Source organism: Danio rerio, chromosome 6, assembly GCF_052040795.2.
Source record: "Danio rerio strain M-AB ecotype USA chromosome 6, GRCz13ab, whole genome shotgun sequence".
NCBI classification, from domain to species: domain Eukaryota; kingdom Metazoa; phylum Chordata; class Actinopteri; order Cypriniformes; family Danionidae; genus Danio; species Danio rerio.
In genome coordinates, this window is record NC_141026.1 from 54,753,133 (window position 1) to 54,774,591 (window position 21,459).

Consider the following 21,459-nt stretch of genomic DNA (forward strand, 5'->3'; position numbering starts at 1 on the left):
CAGTTTTGAAAATACCTCTGTCCGTGTGGACAGGACCTCACTCGTGAACCCTCAGTGATGGGAAACACCCACATACACTCACCTCCACACACACTCATACACTACGGCCAATTTAGTTTACCCAGTTCACCTAAACAGCACGTCTTTGGACTGTGAGGGAAACCAGAACCATTCATTTTCCTTCGGCTTAGTCCTTTATTCATCAGGGGTTCGCCACAGCGGAACCAATCAGAGGTGTGGACTCGAGTCATGTGACTTGGACTCGAGTCAGACTCGAGTCATGAATTTGATGACTTTAGACTCGACTTGACAAAATATAAAAAGACTTGCAACTCGACTTGGACTTGAACATAAATGACTCGGACTTTGACTAGGACTTGCCCCTATTGACTTGTAAAGACTTGCTGCTTCCCATGAAAAGCCCAACGATAAAAAAGTATGTTGACATGGACCGCTCTCTCTCTCTCTCCGTTTATGTGTGCGTGTGTGTGACAGCATGCGCGCGCGCGCGTGTGTGTGAGCATGCGCGCTTTCGGCATGACGTCCAATCAAAGCACGGTAGATTGTTTTGATTCGACAGTATCCAACGTGACTACTATGAGGCGCGGGAGTGGACAAAAGTCAAGCGAACGCAGAGAGAATTTGAATTTGAACTTGAGATCGAGCCAATACTCGCGTGCCAATACTCGCTCTCTCTCTCTCTCTCTCTCTCTCTCTCTCTCTCTCACACACATACAACATACACCTCTCTCTCTCTCTCTCTCTCTCGTGCATTCAGTCTCTTTGCGTTCGCTTGACTTTTGTTTACGATGGCGTCTCATACCTTTAGTGATTTTGCTCTCACGGGATCCTGTTAAACTGACCCTTCGCTAAGCCACGCCCAAAAACCGCCACCCACCAATCGCGGCTTACCAATCGTAGCTACGGGCAGAGGCTCTGTCAAGCTTTCGAGCGAGGGAAACAAGCCAAATCGTTGCGCAATTGGATTGTGAAAATCTGACACCTGCTATCCTAAAAGTTTGGACTGGGTGGTGGGATTTTTTCCCTTTTCAAAACCAAAGCCCAAGAGGAGAAATGCCAGCGTGGATCAAGCTGTGTGAGGGGCGGTAAAGGAGTTAACAGCTAAGTTGGTTTTGTTTTCGATATTCACATTCAGTGATAGGTGGCAATAACTCACACTCCCCTAAACAGATCTAAACTGTGTTTCTTATAAAAAAAAACAAACAAAAAAAAAACAAAGCAGGTTATGCTTCCCAGCGGTCTTTTTCTTTTTTTTCCCACTCGATATTATGAGCCAGGGCTCGACAATAAGGACTGCCCGATGGCCCGGGGCCAGCGTGCGAGACAGTCGGGCCAGTGTACAAAATGTTACTGGCTCGATCGGGCCAGCTGCTGCCTTTTTGCCTGCCAGATCGAGCCAGAGCTGCGTGCTGCGACTGTCTGTCAATTGTGTGCAAATACAATCTTACGGTGCTTTCACACATAGACGTTTGTTTCGGAATCTGTCTCGTTTCACCCGTTAGCGCGTTTTTTTTAGCATATATCCAGCAGTTGCGCTCGCATCCGCGCCAAATCAATCAGTCCAAGATCGCCTGAATGAGACGCGGTCTCTGTCCTATTGAGCGTATCGATTGTAGCGAGAAAACAAAACAATGCAACGAACTAACGACCCAGGCTATATCACAGTGTACTATGATCGTGTAATAGCCATATATACGGCTATATGAAGAGAGAATGATGAGCTGGGCCAGATGTCATTCTTACTGGTAACGTAAATGCGAAAGTGAAAGCATGCTGAAATATTACCGAGAGCTGTTTATCCAGCCTGATCTCGGTTTATCCGTCAGGAAAATTGACCGAAATTACTATCTGTTAATTTTTCCATATTTTAATCGTATAAAATGTTGTATTAGGCCTTTTGTTTTGTTCATTTCCGCACTGACAGCTCGAAAGAAAGATTTACATTGATCTGATGCAGTCTCGGTTCATCTGCTATGTCTCTCTATAATTTAAGCCTAAAATACAGAATTATAGTCAACGTTTCTTTAATACATTGATTAATTCAATTGATCGATTTCTACAAAACCTGACAATTGAAATGAGGCTCTGTATATATGAGAAAGTCTGACCTCGATTTGTTTTCGGTGACGATGTCTGTGGGTTGTTAAATTAAAGTGCACATTTTCACTTATAAAATATTCTATACACAATACACAAACGTTTGGGGTCAGTGTGATTAAATATGTTAAAATAAGCTTCTTCTGCTCACCAAGGCTGCAATTATTTCATCATAAATACAAATTGTGAAATGTTGCACTATAAAATAACTGTTCAAAAGTAGTTTATCATTTAATTTATTCATTTATTCCAGTGATTTTAAAGATGAGATTTCAGCTTCAGTACTCCAGTCACATGATCCTTCAGAAATCACTAATATTAATTATTATTATATTTATTAATGGTAAAAGTTATAAAATCAATAATGTCTGGAGTAACTATTTTATTTGAAACTAAATACAATAACAAAGCAGTTATTTAAAATTTTAATAAATATTTAACAATTACACCTTTTTTACATTTATAAATATAGCCTTGATGAACTGAATAGTTTTCCTTAAACATTTTAAAAATTACCGTAAATATATATACAGATTTATTAGCCCCCTTTTGTTTTTTGTTTTTTGTTTTTAAAATATTTCCTAAATGATGTTTAACAAAGCAAAGAAATGTTGATATTTTGTCTGATAATATTTTTTCCTCTGAACAAAATCTTATTTGTTTTATTTTGGCTAGAATAAAAACATTTTTTAAACCATTTTAAGGTAAAATTTATTAGCCTCTTAAGCTAATTGTTTTTCAGACTGTCTACAGAACAAACCATCATTATACAATAACTAGCCTAATTACCCTAACCTGCCTAGTTAACCTAATTACCCTAGTTAAGCCTTTAAATGTCACTTTAAGCTGTATAGAAGTGTCTTGAAGAATATCTAGTAAAATATTATTTACAGTCATCATGACAAAGATAAAATAAATCAGTTATTAGAGATGAGTTATTAAAACTATTATGTTTAGAAATGTGCTGAAAAAATCTGTTCTCTGTTAAATAGAAATTGGGGAAAAAAATAAACAGGGGTGCTAATAATTTAGGGGAACTAATAATTCTGAAATCAACTGTGTGTGTGTGTGTGTGTGTATACACACACACACACGCACATTCAAATAGCGATTAACTTCTTTTTTTTTTTTTTTGGTGGGGCCAGTGAAAATTTGGGCAGGGCAAGTAAAAATCAGAACCACTGGCCCGATCGGGCCAGTAGAAAAAATTCTTAGCGTTGAACCCTGTGAGCACTGCTTAGTTTAAACCCTCGCTATTGTAACGCATATAAATACATACACTAATATTTGCTGGTAGGAAAAATCTATTTGTTCACTTCTGTTATTTATACTTTGATTTGCATTTCAATTTTTTTTCTTCCACTTAACTGCAAATTTGAATAAAAACTGGATAAAGAGCACACAAACATGCTGACAGTAATAGGTACTGTACACTGTTATGGGTCAATGATGCTAATATTCGGCACAAATCCATCAGTTTCTTAGGTTATTAGATTATTTTATACTTTCACCTCTCCTGCTGTGCATGAACTATGCTGTTGAATGTTCAGCGTATGAGGTGGCTAGGCTAACCTTGCTTCAATTTTGATAAAATTATTCTCTAATCAGTTGCTATTATGTTGTGAATATACCCCTGTAATGTATACTGCAGTCCTCTTTTGTCTGGCTTTCTCAGATATCTCACCTGTTTGCCAAAAATGACTAATTAAATCCTTGGGAATGTCTGACACCAGCGCATACACACTGTAATAGATGTGCCAGGCATGAAAGCTTGACAGGCGTAGTAGCAACAGTAACTAAGGAGGGCGAGGCTTAGCGAAGGGTTATTCCAAGAATGTTGATATGGTTTCTTTCTTGCTTTACTATTTATTAACAATACACAAAAAACTAAAAGGTTAAGGTAAATTCTTTAATAAATTCTAGTGTTTTTGAGTATTATACTTGTTGTATACTTGTATTTTACTTATGTTTTAGGCTAGTACTATTTACGACTTGTTAATGAATGCTTCATAATACAGTAGTATTACCAATAGTGAACAGATAAAATAATACAAAGTGTAGTTTTACTACAGTAAAGTGTAGGGATTTGTAGTATAAAATACCCTATATTGTAAAATAATACAGCACTGGGTAATTTGTTTATATTACACTTGTGTTACCATAGCAACTATAGTATTTCCACAACTGATCAATTGAAGTTCTTTACTGTAGTAGGCTACTGTTCAAAACACAGTACATGCCAATATACGTGTTCAGGGGCCCTGTGGAACAGCTTTCCTCAAAATGAAGAGGATGACATGGAAAATGTCCTCCACAATCTCATCAGCAAAGTGGAAGCCAGCAGACACTAGTTTACTTTATTTTAGCTGCCATGATAAAATGAGATTGATAGTGAGATTACAGTAGACTATAATACCTTTTCAAGTGTTTCCTTATTTTTATCACAGTTACATTTCTGCTTGCATTAGTTTTTGTTTAAATGCTTTTAAAATAAAATGTATTCTTTACATCCAACATCTATTCCAGGGGTGCCTTATAGTGGTGTAAACCCCTTTACAAGGGGTGTTACCCCTGTGTAAACTCTAGCCACCCCTGTGGCCAACCCGATATGATTTTGCTGTTGACATTATTTATTTAAATCTACTTACATAAATGCAATACAATGCAATATTTCAATAAATAAATAGCAGCCACTAAAAAATTATTGTGGATTGATTGGTGCCACTGACGTAGCTGGCCTCTTCTGGCCCCCCTTAAGCAAATTTTCAGGGGGGCACCACTGGTCTATTCTCTGTCTTTAAGTGTTTGATACTGAAAATATCTCATCATATAAAACAACCAAAAATGTTATGGTTTATTAGATTAAACATTTAATATGTAAGTCTATTTTAGTATTTTGGTTATTGTTATTAAACAGTGCAGCAATATGAATCATATCAAAAAGCATGAAAGGAAGAGGGAACACGACACAAATTGTGAGTTTGCATATAATCTCTGAGAGCGCTCAAGAAAATTTGTGTGTGATCAGTGCATATTTGAGAGCGAGAGAAAATTTGAGAACTCGCAATCAGTTTTGTCCACAAACAGAGGAAATCCGTGCACGAGCATCACACAAGGTAGAGAGCAAAGCTCTTCAACGTTATGTGAAGAAAACAGCATTATTGTTTGTATGAAGTAGCCTACTTCATTAACAATATGTGCTACCATTTTACATTGCTGCAAGACAGATTTGCAGCAATATCTTTTTAGCACACACGAGATTCAATTGACAAAATTCCAATTTCACTCAATTTAACTTTGCGGCATATACAGGAGTTGGTCTACTGCTGCCTCATTGAGGTTATGTAATTTTGGTTAATCACAAGTTGATCACCGAAGACATAACATACGGGCACAACTAAACTTAATGAATTAGACAGCAGTAGACCTGCAATTTCTGTGTGATGAGGCAAAATGGAGTCTTTTTTTGGTGGAACTCGTTCTTGTGCATTATGCTGTGGAGACGAGACGCAGCACTGTTCAGTACTTTTTCAGAAAATTGCATTTGTATTTTTATATATCTGAGCAATGTTCTTTAATAAAAAAAGGTTTGTTTAATTAATACAGATCTTACAACCATACCTAATCTGTATATATTTTATTTTTCTGTTAAAAAGACTCGAAAAGACTCGAAAATCAAACTGCAGGACTTTGGACTTGACTTGAGACTTGTTGCCTTTGACTCGGGACTTGACTCGGGACTTGCCTGTCTTGACTCGGGACTTGACTCGGGACTTGAGGGCAATGAATTGAGACTTACTTGTGACTTGCCAAACAATGACTTGGTCCCACCTCTGGAACCAATCCAGTACTGGGAAACATCCATACACATACCATTCACACACATACACTATGGCCCATGCCAACATGAGAACATGCAAACTCAACATAAAAATTCCAATCTGCCCAGCCGGTACTCGAACCAGCGACCTTCTTACTGTGAGGCAACATTGCTAACCACTGAGCCACCATGTTACCCAAACTAGAGCCATATAAAGTCAAAGTTGATATCTAAAAGTCACCTGGAACTGTATGATTTTTTCATTAGACAGGCACAGGTACATGTGGTCGCTGCCTCGGAACTGGAAAGCACATTTATGAAGCTGAGAAACAGGTTCATCCACGTCTAGACATGCCTGCTGCTTGTTCACTTTACGAATTACCTACAAGAAAAGAAGTGAGAAATTATTGCTGAAAATTGTTTTGACACTTTAACATCCTTATTAGAGAAAACATGAATTTAAAGTTGCAATATATTTTCTTTCCTAATATGACACAGGCCCTGTTTACATCAGGTATTAACATGCATTAAGCTGACTCACAGGTAGGCAATGGAATTTACACTAGGGAATGTAATGTGTTTTAAAAAAAAATGTTGTTGAATTTTGGCCATTTTCACACTGAATGCTGTAGGTTTGTATTAGAATCAGGAAACATTGGCAACTTTCTTCTTGGTAATGTGTTTTTTAATGATATCCTTTATTTTGCAGGTTGTGAATTGATTGGATGTTATGGTTGGGTTTTGCTATTGTTGGGTCTCATTTGATTGGACGGTTAATTCCAGGCTCATCATCAAACAATAAAATCCTGTTATTTTGGTTAGCACAAAAATGTGTTCCTGCCTTACACTTTTTTAATTAAATAAATTTCAGTAATGTTTCAGTTATTTCAACTTACATCAAACATACAAACTTAAAACACCTTCTTAAAATTTGTATAACTTTAAAATAAAGCTGGGACCTGATTGGCTTTTTAAAATAAGTTAACATAAAAAGCTTATGTCTTCATAAGTTTTTTTGTTTTGTTTTTTGTTTACAATGCAGGGCACATAAATTTCAAAAAAAGAGTTTATTTAGATTTTTTAAATTATAAAATTTCTCCATAGAAATAAAAAATAAATTATGGCTTACAAACATTCATTTTCTTGTCAGCTAAGGCCCTTTATTAATACGGGGTCGCCACAGCGGAATGAACCACAAACTTATCCAGCAAGTTTTTACGCAGCGGATGCCCTTCCAGCCACAACCCATATCTGGGAAGCATCCACACACACATACACTACGGACAATTTAGCCTACCCAATTCACCTGTACCGCATGTCTTTGGACTGTGGGGGAAACCAGAGCACCCGGAGGAAACCCACGCAAAGGAAGAACATGCAAACTTCACACAGAAATGCCAATTGAGCCGAGGTTCGAACCAGCAACCCAGCGACCTTCTTGCTGTGAGGCGACAGCACTACCTACTGCGCCACACCCCTGGCTTATATACACTACCTGACAAAATCTTGTTGCCTTTCCAAGTTTTAGGAACAACAAATAATGTATTGACTTTTAGTTGATCATTTGGTATCAGAAGTGGCTTATTTGAAAGGCAAGATTATGCTTATTTCACCAATATAAAACATGATCATGTCTTGATTTCTCATTATTTAAGAACAGTAAAGTCTGGCTTTGCTTAGACAAAAGTGCGTGTCACTTAACAAAAATAATGTACAGTATAAGTCATGCTGCAGTGGAAACAGAATGAATATAGTGTATGACTCCATGGAGCTTGGAGGACTGCATCCATACATCTCTGCAATGACTCTAAAAACTTATTAATAAAGTCTCCCAGAGTTCATCAAGATTCTTTAGATTCATCTTTAATGCCTCCTCCTTCATCTTACTCCAGACATGCTTAATAATGTTCATTTCTGGTGACTGGGCTGTCCAGTCCTGAAGCATCTTGACGTACTTTGCTTTCAGGAACTTTGATGTGGAGGCTGAAGTATGAGAAGGAGCGCTATCCTGCTGAAGAATTTGACCTCTCCTGTGGTTTGTATTGTAATGGGCAGCGCAGATACCTCAGGCTGTTAATGTTGGCATCCACACTGCAGATCTCTTGCAAGCCCCCATACTGAACGTACTAAAAAACTTGACTGATTTCTGTGAGAATCTTGGGTGCACACGGGTCCCAATAGGTCTTCTGCAGTATTTGTTATGATTGGGATGCAGTTCAACAGAAGATTCATCTGAAAAATGACCTTCTGTCACTTTTCCAATGATCAACTAGGAGTTGTTATTATGTCAGGTAGTGTACATACTAAGAAATGTTTGTTAAGTAGCAGCATCATATTAAATATTTGTTGTTGTTTGTATTCTTAATAATACAATTTCTTAAAGCACCCCTTTATTCCATAAAAAACAAAGCGAAAACAAGACTAATATGCTTACTTCATTGTTACTTGTTTAAAGGAAAAACTCACTTAATTTTGACATATTATTTGTGAAAACAAGACAATATTTTTCCTTATAATTAAAACGCTTCTTGATTTAAGAATTGTTAGATATTTGGACTAGAAATAATACAAAACTCTAAGTAAGAAACTCTTGTTCTGCAGTGATAAGCAGACTTAAAAATAGAGCGATCATCCTTGTCTCATGCCCCACTGCACCTGGCCTCATGCGGCCGCCCCCCCTTGCAGCACCTGTGCAGCACAATATGCCTGACTGTTCATTCTCCTCCAGCACACGAGCAAACGTCCTGCTGCATGACGGCTTCAAATCCATGCTTGCAAACCAAAATAAAGCAGTCAGCACTTTCAACAACTAAAACAACACACTGACGGTTTGTTCTGTTTGCTTGTCTGCTAAATGTGGTATTATACGTCGTCCTTGGCATTTTGATCACGTGCTTTATCAGCAAATTGTGACGCAGGCTGGTAGCAGACCGGCTTCCAAAAAACACCACAGGGATGGAAATTTGTATGGAATCGACTTTAGAGGCATGGAAGAAAAAAATAGCTGAAATATAAACACTCATTTGTTTTACACGTTTCTGCATGAAATAACTAAACATTGGCACATAAAGCAACCCATTTAAAAACATCACAGTATGTGCATACTCCAGCTTAAAGGCATAGTTCACCCCAAAAAATTCACCCCAAAAAATTCTCACTATTTACTAACTCTCAAGTTTCCCAATCTTTATGAGTTTCTTTCTTCTGTTGAACACAAATGAAGATATTTTAAAGAATGCTGGAAACCTGTAACCACTGACTTACATAGTAGGAAAAACAAATACTGTGGAAGTCAATGGTTACGGGTTTCCAGCTTTCTTCAAAATATCTTCATTTCATTACAGTTTAGAACAAATAAAAGCTGAGTAAATGATAACAGAATGTTGTTGTACTTGTGCTTTCTAGACTGTTGCTATTTTTTTCAGAGGTGTTGTAATGCTGCGTTCACACCAGACACAGGGGAAGCGTCAAGCGTGAGTGATTTACATGTTAAGTAGCTGCGAACAGACATTTTGTGAATGAATTTGATGCGCTTAACACGTGTATCGCACGTTTCGCGTGAATCACTCGAGTTGGAAAATCTAAACCTTAGTGGACATTTGTGCTGCGTTAACCAATCAGGAGCTTGCTTTTGTAGGGGCGTGATTATAATGTAGTGCCTGTTGTTGGTGTCGTGAGAGGAAATCCTCTTGCCAACACTGGACAACAGCTCATCATCAAGCTTGAATCAGTCTGAAGCACCGCTGAAAGCCTCTATCGTCCAGGCACAGTTTCTGGAGGAGTTGATGAACTCACAGAGCTGTGTGCACCTCTGAATGGGTCTAGAGGACTCGGACACGGTGCCGATCTAATATACGCTGTTTTTCAGCCTTCCTAAAGGACATAAGCACAGCTATTCTCTCAATAAAATCCATGTTAGCCATTGAGCAAAAAAGCTAGAGACAGAAGCCCCGCCCACGACGCGAATCTGCATCTAGTGTGAAGTGAATTTAACCCACAAATGAAGAGCGTAAACTCAAAATGTGGTTGCTAGGTTGTACTACGGTTACTGGAGGGTTGTAACTGGTTTCTAGACTGTTAGGGTGTATTTTGGTTGGTAGTGTGTTCAGAGTAGTTATAGGTGGTTCCTTTGGTTGGTTGTTACAGTGTTGTGAGTAATTGCTAGTAGGGTTGTCTCGATCCTGGAATTCGGTACCAATTGATACTGAAATTTTAAAAACGTCCATTTCCCGCTAACATTTGGGCTCTGTTGAGCATGTTCTTAAACATCAGTTCAGCGAACTCAGCACTGTTTTTGAGTGCAACTACAGATACAGGGACACTTGAGCGTTTTAAAGTCACGTCGGTAAGCTGGTTTGTCTATAAGCTGACATACAAGCGATCCACTGATGAATAGCGTCTTTAAAATGCTCCAATGTCCTTATATCTGTGGTTACACACAGAAAACATCAGTGAGTTCGGTGAACTTATGACCTTCACAGGCCATGACCAATCACAGTCATTTCTGTTGAGCATGTGAACACAATAGCAAATCAGCACTGTTAAAGAACGTGCTCAACAGCGCTCAAATGTTTGCAGGAAATGGATGTTTTTAAAATTTCAGTATCGAATGAATTTCAGTACCATGACAACCCAGTTGCTAGGCTGTTGCTAAGGTGTTTTAAGTGGTTGTTAGTTTGCATTTCTGTTGCTAGTGTCGTTCTATATGGCTACTTAGCTGTTTCTAAGTTGCACTTTGGTTGCATTGGTTTTGAGAGTGGTTGCTAGGGTGTTTGAAGTGATTGCTCGGCTCTGAGTGTTTTTGCTGATGTCACAGAAATCACACATTTTAAACACTGTTGCTGCATACCTATTCAAAATTTTAATATTCTTATACTTTAAAGGGCCATGACACCCCCCACTTTCGGTTAAAGTCTACTTCAGAATTTTTTCAAAAGATGCATGATTAATGGGCGCGAGCATAGGGCAGGAGTGGGCGTGGCCAGCAGGAGAGAAGGGAAGCAAACAACTGTTGATGTCAGTTAACTCACAAATTGAGACAAACCGTGAGGAGACGCATGAGTTTATAGTTTACAAAGTTAAAATGCAAAGAAATGAACAGTAATTTAATGCCCTGCTACATTTGTTATTCGTAATTTCATATACCCTCAATCCCCGGGTCTAAATCATAGATCTAAATGCAGACTCAGTGCAGCAGGTCTCCTGACCTGTCTATTTTAACCATTAGTCCTGCTGGTAATCTGGAGGATTTAGGCGAACACAGCAGCACGGCTATGTGTCTGAATGTGAATGAACTCCTGATACAAGACAAAATCCGCCATTCTCCAATTCTCGTACTGCTCTCCTGACAAAAATGCTTGCATCACACACACAGCTTTGCTGTATGATCGGCCCTGACAGGATCGCTGGGAAAACATGCAACAAACCCCGTGGATCATGGAAACAAACACATAGGAGCCTAAACGGCTACTGCGTGCCCGTGGGTCCGTGTCTCACAGCTTGAGCATGGCACTGGTCTGGCAGGTCTGCGTCTGCCTTGCCTTCGGAAAGCGCGTGCTGTCATGCTCTCATGAATAATTAAGCAGCAGGCTCTTCTCATAGGATAAGGAAACTCCACCTTGAATAATGAGAAACCGACGCGTCATCATTGCACTTGCATATCTGCGCTACGTCGCTGATTTTGATCCCTCCCCAAAAATCATTTTAAACCCGGAAGCTGAAATTAGCAGACAAAAGCTCAAAATTATCCAGTTTTCCCCACAATTAAAGCTGACAGGTGCTAACATTGTCTTAACTGATGCTCAACACACACAAATCTGTTAATATATAAGAAAAAGTTCTCCAGGGTGTCCTGAACCTTTAAGTGTGTAACAGAAGAGTATGTATGAAACTCCAGGGACAGACGAGTCTTCGCTGACGTCCAGCGTTCTCCAGCCTCTGGTGCTTAGACTGCAGCTCTGCACAAGACATTTGGCCATTTGAGAAATGGTTGTGCCCAAATGAGCCTGGTTTCTCTCAAAGTTTTTTATCCTTCACTTTCACCAATCAGTGAAGGAATTTCCTCGCCGCTGTTGCCACTGGCTTGCAAGGCTCGGGACTTGTAGAGCTGCACATCGATGGATTTGCTCTTCAGTGTTTGGACTCTCAGCAGTGAATATTAAACCACACTGAACTGAACTAAACTTAAACCCTAAAAACTGAACTGATACTAAATTCTTCTATGTGAAGCTGCTTTGACACAATCTATATAGTAAAAGTGCTATAGAAATAAAGATGAATTGAATTGAATACTCATTCTATTTTCGAATACTATTTAGGACAATTTAGTATGCAAATTGGGATGCAGATCTCAGTATGCAAAAACAAGCATGAGAAACAAAAACATTCGATATTTGCATACCATTGGTGGCAGTGCCACTCCGGAGTCAGTGCAGACCAGCTGAACCACACAGCCGTAGCAGATGTAGCTCTCACACATTGTGTATTCACTGTGCGCGGCCTGCGTCTCCTCCACTGCGAAGAAACAGATTGAGTATTATGGTAAAGCGCTGTAGGGGGCGAGAAAGAAAAACAGACCCCACTCAGACCAGGACTGGGCCTTGGGTTCTGTACAGGGGTTAAATGCACTTATGCTGCATTTATACCAGCTGCTCAACACATGTTGCTGACATTTACAATTGAGTGTTTATATTTTTTATCTCTCTTTTTTTTGAGAAATGTCAACTTGAGTGTACTGGAAAACTGATCTTACGCTCAAATGCAGCGAGGCATTTGTGAGAGCTTATTTACGCTGGACGTTCTACATGGATTATGACCAATTGAGCTAGCCGTTTGTAGATTTGTCTGGGTTTATTTAGCTACTGTGGCGAACGGTTAATTTGTCACTACAATATACAGTAATGGATCTGTGCATATGCTTATGGATTAATGGATACTTCTGTAAAATGTTTCCTATGTGATAAGGGGGGTGTAGAAAAGCCTAGCATAGATAAAGCCTATTAGAAAATGTTACATATGTGGTGTATGCTCTTTTCAAATTTATTCTCTGCATATAAATGCATAATTTGCATTCAGTTATTACTACACTAAAAAAATAAACAATTATTGGTCCCACTTTATATTAAGTGGCCTTAACTATTATGTATAATATTATGTACTATGTACACATGAATTAATAGTTTGTTACAATGTACTTATTGTGTAAATACATGTATATATTGTGAAATTCTGCTTGATTAAATACCTGTATGTAAATACATATGTTATTAACTTCTAATTACATTTGTAAATACACTGTTGACCATCCCTTACACCTTAACCCACCCTTAAACCTACCCAGACCAGCAAACCTGTCCATAACCCAACCTCTATCCCAACTCAAAAACACCACAAGTGTTCTCAAATACATTATGAACACAGTAAGTACATTGTATTTATTTTTTGATGCAGGTACGTAGTAGTTAAGGACACTTAATATAAAGTGGGACCCAATTATTTATGACAGCATATGTTTTTAGTACATTATTAACTAAGTTAATCATGTTCTAACTTAATTTTGTAAGGTTTGCAAGCAGTTTTAACAAAATATAAGTTAAATGGACTAAGGTTAATTTGATTCAGCTTAAAAATTTAAGGCAACCAGGATTCTTTTACAGTATAAGCCCAGACTGAATCACAAACAATCTGCAGAAATCTCCCCAGTTTTGAGCCCATCGTTTAATCTATTTGTTTACTTATTTAAATGTGCATAATAAATATGTATTTATTCAGTTTTCAGAAATATTGCAAAAAAATATGCGAATGTTTAGGTTAGTTATGTACAATATCATTTGTAAAGTAATATTTTCTGTCTGTTAGTGGATGTATTGCTGTATTTGAGAGACCTTGGGTTTGTGTTAAATTTTCAGCTACTCTCAAAATCATTCTGCATAATCCACAGCAGATTGTTTACAACATTTTGTGCTAAAATAGCAAAAACAAAAGAAAAAGTCCACTGATTCAGTCTGGCTTATAGTTATTCTACATAATGCGTCTCACAGATGTAAACATTGTATGTACACTCTTGACCCAAATAGTTGACTTTACTTTGCGAGAAAAACCACTGACTTAAACCACTTAGGTCTTTCACAAGGTGAAACCAAACAGTCCTAATAAAATGAACAGAATTCACAGTTTTATTATAATTCTACTTGGACTGTTTAAGTTTCACCATTGAGTGGTTTAAGCCCATATTGAAATATAATATATAGAAACAAATGCAACTAGTTGAAGTCAAAATTATTAGCTCCCCTTTGATTTTTTTTTCTTTTTTAAAAAATTCCCAAATGTTTAACAGAGCAAGGAAATTTTCACAGTATGTCTGATAATATTTCTTTATTAAAAAAAAAACATTTTTGGGACAAAATTATTAGCCCCCTTAAGTAAATTTTTTTCTCGATAGTCTACAAAACAAACCATCGTTATACAATAACTTGCCTAATTACCATAACCTGCCTAGTTAACCTAATTAACCAAGTTAAGCATTTAAATGTCACTTTAAGCTGTATTGAAGTGTCTTGAAAAATATCTAGTCAAATATAATTTACTGTCATCATGGCAAAGATAAAATAAATTACTTCAACTGTATATGACATAAATGTTCATGTTTGAAATTTGTATACTATATATATATATATATATATATATATATATATATATATATATATATATATATATATATATATATATATATATATACATACATACAGTATATGTCATACATGCATACAAACATACACTCACCGACCACTTTACTGGGTACATTACCAGTAGCGAGTTAAGATACTGGAAATATTCGGAGATTTTGGTCCATATTGACATGATAGCATCAAGCAGTTGCTGTCGATTTGTTGGCTACACATCCATGATATGAATCTCCCATTCCAACACATCCCAAGGGTGCTGTATTGGAGTTGTATGTTCTGGTGACTGTGGAGGCCATTTGAGTACAGTGAACTCATTGTCATGTTAAAGAAACCAGTCTGAGATGATTCACACTGGCGTGTTATCCTGCTGGAAGTAGCCATCATAATATGGGCACACTTTGGTCATAAAGGAATGCTCAATGCAAAATTGGTACTAATGGGCCCAAAATGTGCCAAGAAAATATCCCCCACACCATTACACTACCACCACCAGCTTAAACCGTTGATATAAGGCAGGATGGATCCATGCTTTCATGGTGTTGGCGCCAAATTCTGACCCTACCATCCAAATGTTGCAGCAGAAATCGAGACTCATCAGGCCAGGCAACGTTTTTCCAATCTTCTATTGTTTTATTTTAGTGAGCCTGTGCAAATTGTAGCCTCAGATTCCTGTTCTTAGCTGACAGGAGTGGCTCCTGGTGTGGTCTTCTGCTGTTGTGCATTCAGATGCTCTTCTGCATACCTTGGTTGTAATGAATGGTTATTTGAGTTACTGTTGCTTTTCTATCTACTTGAACCAGTCTGGCCATTCTCCTCTGACCTTTGGCATCAACAAGGCATTTGTGCCCACAGAACTGCCACTTACTGGATATTTTCTCCTTTTTGGACCATTCTCTGTAAACTCTAAAGATGGTTTTGCGTGAAAATCCCAGTAGATCTTCAATTCCTGAAATACTCAGACCAGCCCGTCTGGCACCATTCATTGATTCATTCATTTGCTTGTTGGCTTAGTGCTTTTAATAATCTGGGGTTACCACAGTGGAATGAACCGCCAACTCATCTAGCAAGTTTTTACGCAGCGGATGCCCTTCCAGCCGCAACCCATCTCTGGGAACTTCCGGCGCCAATGACTTTCAAAGTTACTTAAATCATCTTTCTTCCTCATTCTGATGCTCGGTTTGAACTGCAGCAGATCGTCTTGACAATGTCTACATGGCTAAATGCATTGAGTTGCTGCCATGTGATTGGCTGATTAAGAATTTGCGTTAACAAGCAGTTAGAAAGGTGTACCTAATAAAGTGGCTGGTGAGTGTATATTTCAAAACAGATATGGTCGTTTACATATATATTTTCAACCAATGGATTTACATTTATTTACATGTGTTCAAATATAGTATCTATAATCTTATAATCCTCAAATATAATGGCTATTGTTCATATATCACCATATATCAGATTTCTCTGCGAGACAATGGGTTTCCAGACATCTTTCTGGTAGGGTCAAAGATTTGAGTGTATAAATAACTGAAATAAAAGTGTATATAAAATGAAATAAGCACTGCATCCAGACCTAAATTAACAGTAAAAGCAGTCCACTGTCTTGCGCTGGCAACAAAAGCCCCGTCTTCCACCGCGAGGTACCGTGTACTGACCGTCTGCGACCGCAATCGGTTAAACAATGACACTTTTGAGCCTGAGGAGATACACACTGAGAAACAAACACACATTTTTAGAAAGTTTTAGAAAAAGCAAAGCTATAGGCAAATAAAACAAACACCACGATAATTTAAACTCCCTCTGACATCTATACATGCGTGTTGCAGAAGGCAAACATGAATGACTGATCTACTACTGAAAGTCTGTGCTTTTTCCAGAACTTTGTCTCATTGTCAGTCTCTCCCACGGGACAGTGAGGAATTCACCGTCACTTGACTGCAGCTCTCAGAAGTCAAGCGCCTCTTTCTTTCTTTCTGTGGATCCAGCAGTCAATGTCAACAGAAGATGCCCTTTTAGTGTGTGCTTTAGGATCTGAAGGGTAAAGGTCAAACGTCTGACTCCTGTGGCAATGGCTGCTGGGTGACACCAATCATATACAAAGACATGCAAACACACCAACACAAACTTACAGGGGTATGGTTTCTACACTGGCTGACCCGTTTATGTAATGGCTCTTTGTCAGAGTAGAGTCATTTGTGACCCTGGACCACAAAACCAGTCTTGGCAATACATTGTACACTCAAAAACTTATTTGTGCTGCTTGTTAAAACTACCTATGTAAAATGACCTGAAACAACACAATTCTTGAGATTTTATTGGGAAAACTTGTATGTAAAACTATGTTAACTTAATCAATTTGTGTTGGGACAATATGATCGAATTGTGTGGAACGTTGCATTTTGCGGAGTGTGTGGGTTAAAATGATCGATTGTAATTTTGATAGACGTTATAGTGGTAAATTCCACACAACCTCAAGCTGTAACATCATCAGATGTTGATATTTGGTTAATTTTAGGTTGGCCGTTGATATCGCCCTGACATTGGGTTCCATTGGAAAGTTAAGTAAAGATCATGTTCTATTAATATATGCTGTAAATTTCCTACTTGGGCTTAGTGGTTTGGACTGTCACCTCACAGCAAGAAGGTCGCTGTTTCGAATCCCGGCTGGATCAGTTGACGTTTCTGTGTGGAGTTTACATGTTCTCCATGTGTGGGTTTTGAGTGGGTTTCCTTTGAGTACTCCTGCTTCCCCCACAGCCCAAAGACATGCACTATAGGCAACCCTGGCTCATTTTAAAAAAATGAACTGCTATGTACATTTCTGGAGAGCGCCAAATACGTCCCAGAAGTTGTTTTTTTTTTGTAGTTTTTGTTTTCGTGAATTTGGCTGCTGTGTACACTTTTTGAGATCTCAAATTTCTCTCGCGAGTGCCATTTGTGCCTGCTGTTCTCTTGTAAATCCACCAGAGGCCGCTGTCGACTGACCGAATGACTGATCGACTGACCCACCCTCCTCTAAACCCAACCAATAGTGTTTTCAAAAGCACTGACTGACCCGCCCACCCACTTCCCTAAACCAACAGTGTTTTTAAAAGCAATCCAGAAAAAGAAAAGCCCTTCGTCTGATTTTTACCACGTTTTCAGATTTTACAACATTCTCACCCTGTTATTTACTTGTTTATTTTATTTTTTGCCTTTTGTTTTGTCTTACCCGCTTTTTAGAATTGTTCTTCGCTGACTTGAACTTCGTCGTCGTGGTCAACTCAACTCTGCGTCTCAAGTCCACTGACATACGTGGCGAGCCACTGGACAAACTGGTAACATTGGGAAAGCCGTCCAAATGAAGGTAAGCAGAAAGCTGGTAAGAGCGAAAACGAACAGCCTCATACTGCCCTGTATCGTTGGTTTATAGATGAAATGCAGCCATACGTACTCCTGGCAACATAAGTCGTGATCTCCAGAAATGTATAGGGCTGCAATTTCAGAATGAGCCTATCCTGGCTATAGGTGAATTAAATAAACTAAATTGGTTGTAGTTTATGAGTGTGAATGAGTGTGTATGGGTGTTTCCCAGCACTGGGTTGTGACTGGAAGGACATCCGCTGTGTAAAACATATGCTGGATAAGTTGGCGGTTCATGGTGACCCCAGATGAATGGTGACTAAGCCGAAGGAAAATGAAAGAATGAATATTTTAGGGAAAATTCATTCATTCATTTTCTTGTTGGCTTAATCCCTTTATTAATCCAGGGTTGCCACAGCAGAATGAACCGCCAACTTATCCAGCACATTTTTACACAGCGGATGCCCTTCCAGCCGCAACAAATCTCTGGGAAACATTCACACACACACACACACACACACACACACACACACACTACGGACAATTTAGCCTACCCACTTCACCTGTACCGCATGGAAACTGGAGCACCCGAGGGAAACCCACGCGAATGCAGAGAGAACATGCAAACTATACACAGAAACGCCAACTGACCCAGCCGAGGCTCGAACCTGCGACCCAGCGACCTTTTTGCTGTGAGGCGACAGCACTACCTACTGCGCCACTGCGCCCCCTATTTAAAGGAAAATAATTCCAGATATTTAAATAGTTGCATCTCAACCAAAAATGGTCTTATCATAATAAAGTATACATCAATGGAAAATGAATTTATTCATCTTTCAGATAATGCATGAAAGCCATTTTCCAAAAATGTCAACTTATGACTGCTTTTGTGGTCACATATTTGATTTGGTGTAAATAAAACATAAATGTAGAGAAAAAATCCCCTCCAAAACATGTAGAAAACTAAATTGATTCGTCATACACTGTAAAAATCGAAATATCATAAGTGTGTTTCGTTTATTTATGGTTGTGAATTGCATTATGGGATGTTGATCTCTGCTCTGTCGACTTTTGATGTTGAAAATTCAAATCTACAGTTTAACAAAGTGACTTTTATTGACATTTTAGTAGTTTGAAATAATATAATGTTTAAGAAATAATATATAGAGGAATAAGAAATTGTACTGGCAGTTTATTACAAGGTTTTTGTAGTGTAAAATACAACACCAACACAATATATCACTTTAAACTATTGACAATTTTAGTAAAAGTCACTTTTTGAACTTTCCAAGGTTAAAAGTTGTTGGAAGAAAGATCAAGGTCCTATAATGCAATCCAAAAGCATGAATAAACTGGAGGAAAAAACCTGAATCACAAAATATAGAAAATTCAATTCATTTCAATTCATGTTTGTTTGAATAGCGCTTTTCACAATATAGATTGTGTCAAAGCAGCTTAAGATAGTTCTAAAAAAGTACTATAAAAAGTACTATAAAAAGTACTATAAAGAACCATATAAAGAGTGTCACAAAAATGAAAATTAACTCATCATTTACTCGCCCTCAATTGGTTCTAAGCCAATGAGTTTATTTTTCTATGAGTTTATTTTTAGGTGAACACAATAGAATTTTTTTTTTGTTTTTCAAATCAAAATAAAAAGTCTGTAGTAGAAAAACTTATGATAGAAGTAAATGTCTACCGGTTTCCAAAATTCTTCCAAGTACGTTTTGGATCAAGTAGAGAGTAAATGATGACAGAATTTCATTTTTTGGGGTTGAAATATCCCTTTAAAAAAAGAGCTGAATGTTTATCACTGGTGTCAACTGGAATGTAGACCTCCAGAATTGCACATTAATGCAGACTCACGGTCGGCGTTTTTCATGGACTGTCTCTTCTGCGATGGTTTAGAGATGACTTTAATGAGTCTGCTGTTGAACGTGCCGATTTCTTGCCCTCCGTTGTGGAACAGATGTAGCAGCAGGCGGAAGTGCTTCCGTTTGTCTGTGTCTGAGATGTACAAGGTTTTAGCGCAGGCAAACATCTGAAAATATATAGTAAATAAAAAAAAGTTAGATGACCTATACCAGGTTTCACCAAAGCTGCATTTATTTCGCATTTGCTAAATGTTACAATTTTAAATTAATGTTTTGTATTTGAATTTATTTGACATATAACTAAATTTTCAGCATCATTACTTCCGTTTTCAGTGTCAGAAGTTATTGTAGTATCCTGATTTGATGCTTTTATTGTTAAACTCTGCTTAATATTGTAATTGAAATTAAATGTAACATTTTAATGTAAAAGTGTTTAAGGTAACATTATACATATCTTTAATGTACTGCCAACTATTTTTTTATTAATCTTCAGGGTGTCTTTACTGAACAGAAGTATTATTTTTAAGACGTTTAAATCATTATTACAGCCTTTACTGAATCTTTTAAACAAATAATGCATCCTAGCATTATGATTATGATAATGATCATATGATTTTGATCATTATGAATTATATACTGACCTGACAAATGCAGATGTTTAAAATGCTGCATAAAAGAATACAAATAAATGTGAAGAGCAGTTTGTTTTATTTTGGAATTTCAGCATTTTGATGGCAGACTTTACTTATTTGAAAATCTGAGCATAATTTGTGATATTATACAGACTGGATTTTAAAAATATAAACCTGAGAAGCGTATAACTACACTACCTGACAAAGTCCTGTCCCCGATCCAAGTTTTAGGAACAACAAATAATAACTTGACTTCTGGTTGATCACTTGGTATCAGAAATGGCTTATTTGAAAGGCAAAAGGGCTTTAGATTACACTTATTTCACCAAAATAAAACATGATCATGCCTTGCTTTTGAATTATTTCATTAGGACAGTAAGCTCTGACTTTGCTTAGACAAAAGTCATGTCACTTAACAGAAGTAATGTACAGTATAGAATATAAAGTCATGCTGCAGTGGAAACAGAATGAATATAGTGTATGACTCCCATGAGCTTGGAGGACTGCATCCATACATCTCTGCAATGACTCACATATCTTATTAATAAAGTCATCTGGAATGACAAAGAAAGCGTTCTTGCAGGACTCCCAGAGTTCATCAAGATTCTTTGCATTCATCTTTAATACCTCCTTCATCTTACCTCAGACATACTCAATAATTTTCATGTCTGGTGACTGGGCTGGCCAATCCTGGAGCACCTTGACCTTCTTTGCTTTCAGGAACATTTGATATGGAGGCTGAAGTATGAGAAGAAGCGCTATCCTGCTGAAGAATTTGCCCTCCCCTGTGGTTTGTAATGTAAAGAGCAGCACAAATGTCTTGATACCTCAGGCTGTTGATGTTGCCATCCACTCTGCAATCTCTCGCACGCCCCCATACTGGATGTAACCCCAAACCATGATTTTTCCTTCACCAATCTTGACTGATTGCTCTGAGAATCTTGGGTCCATGTGGGTTCCAGTAGGTCTTCTGCAGTGTTTGTAATGATAGG

General features: G+C 37.9%; 1 protein-coding gene across 1 annotated transcript in view; it reads right to left on the minus strand.

The window, feature by feature from the left end:
• The window catches only part of rbpjl (recombination signal binding protein for immunoglobulin kappa J region-like), a 46,853-nt gene that overhangs the window by 12,944 nt on the left and 12,450 nt on the right, over positions 1-21,459 (minus strand). The window contains exons 6-9 of the mRNA XM_087258196.1: positions 19,828-20,002; positions 16,193-16,330; positions 12,339-12,451; positions 6,180-6,320 (exon numbers count right to left, since the gene is read on the minus strand). Of these exons, the coding sequence (XP_087114322.1) occupies positions 6,180-6,320; positions 12,339-12,451; positions 16,193-16,330; positions 19,828-20,002 (567 nt within the window). The remainder of the gene's footprint in view (positions 1-6,179; positions 6,321-12,338; positions 12,452-16,192; positions 16,331-19,827; positions 20,003-21,459) is intronic.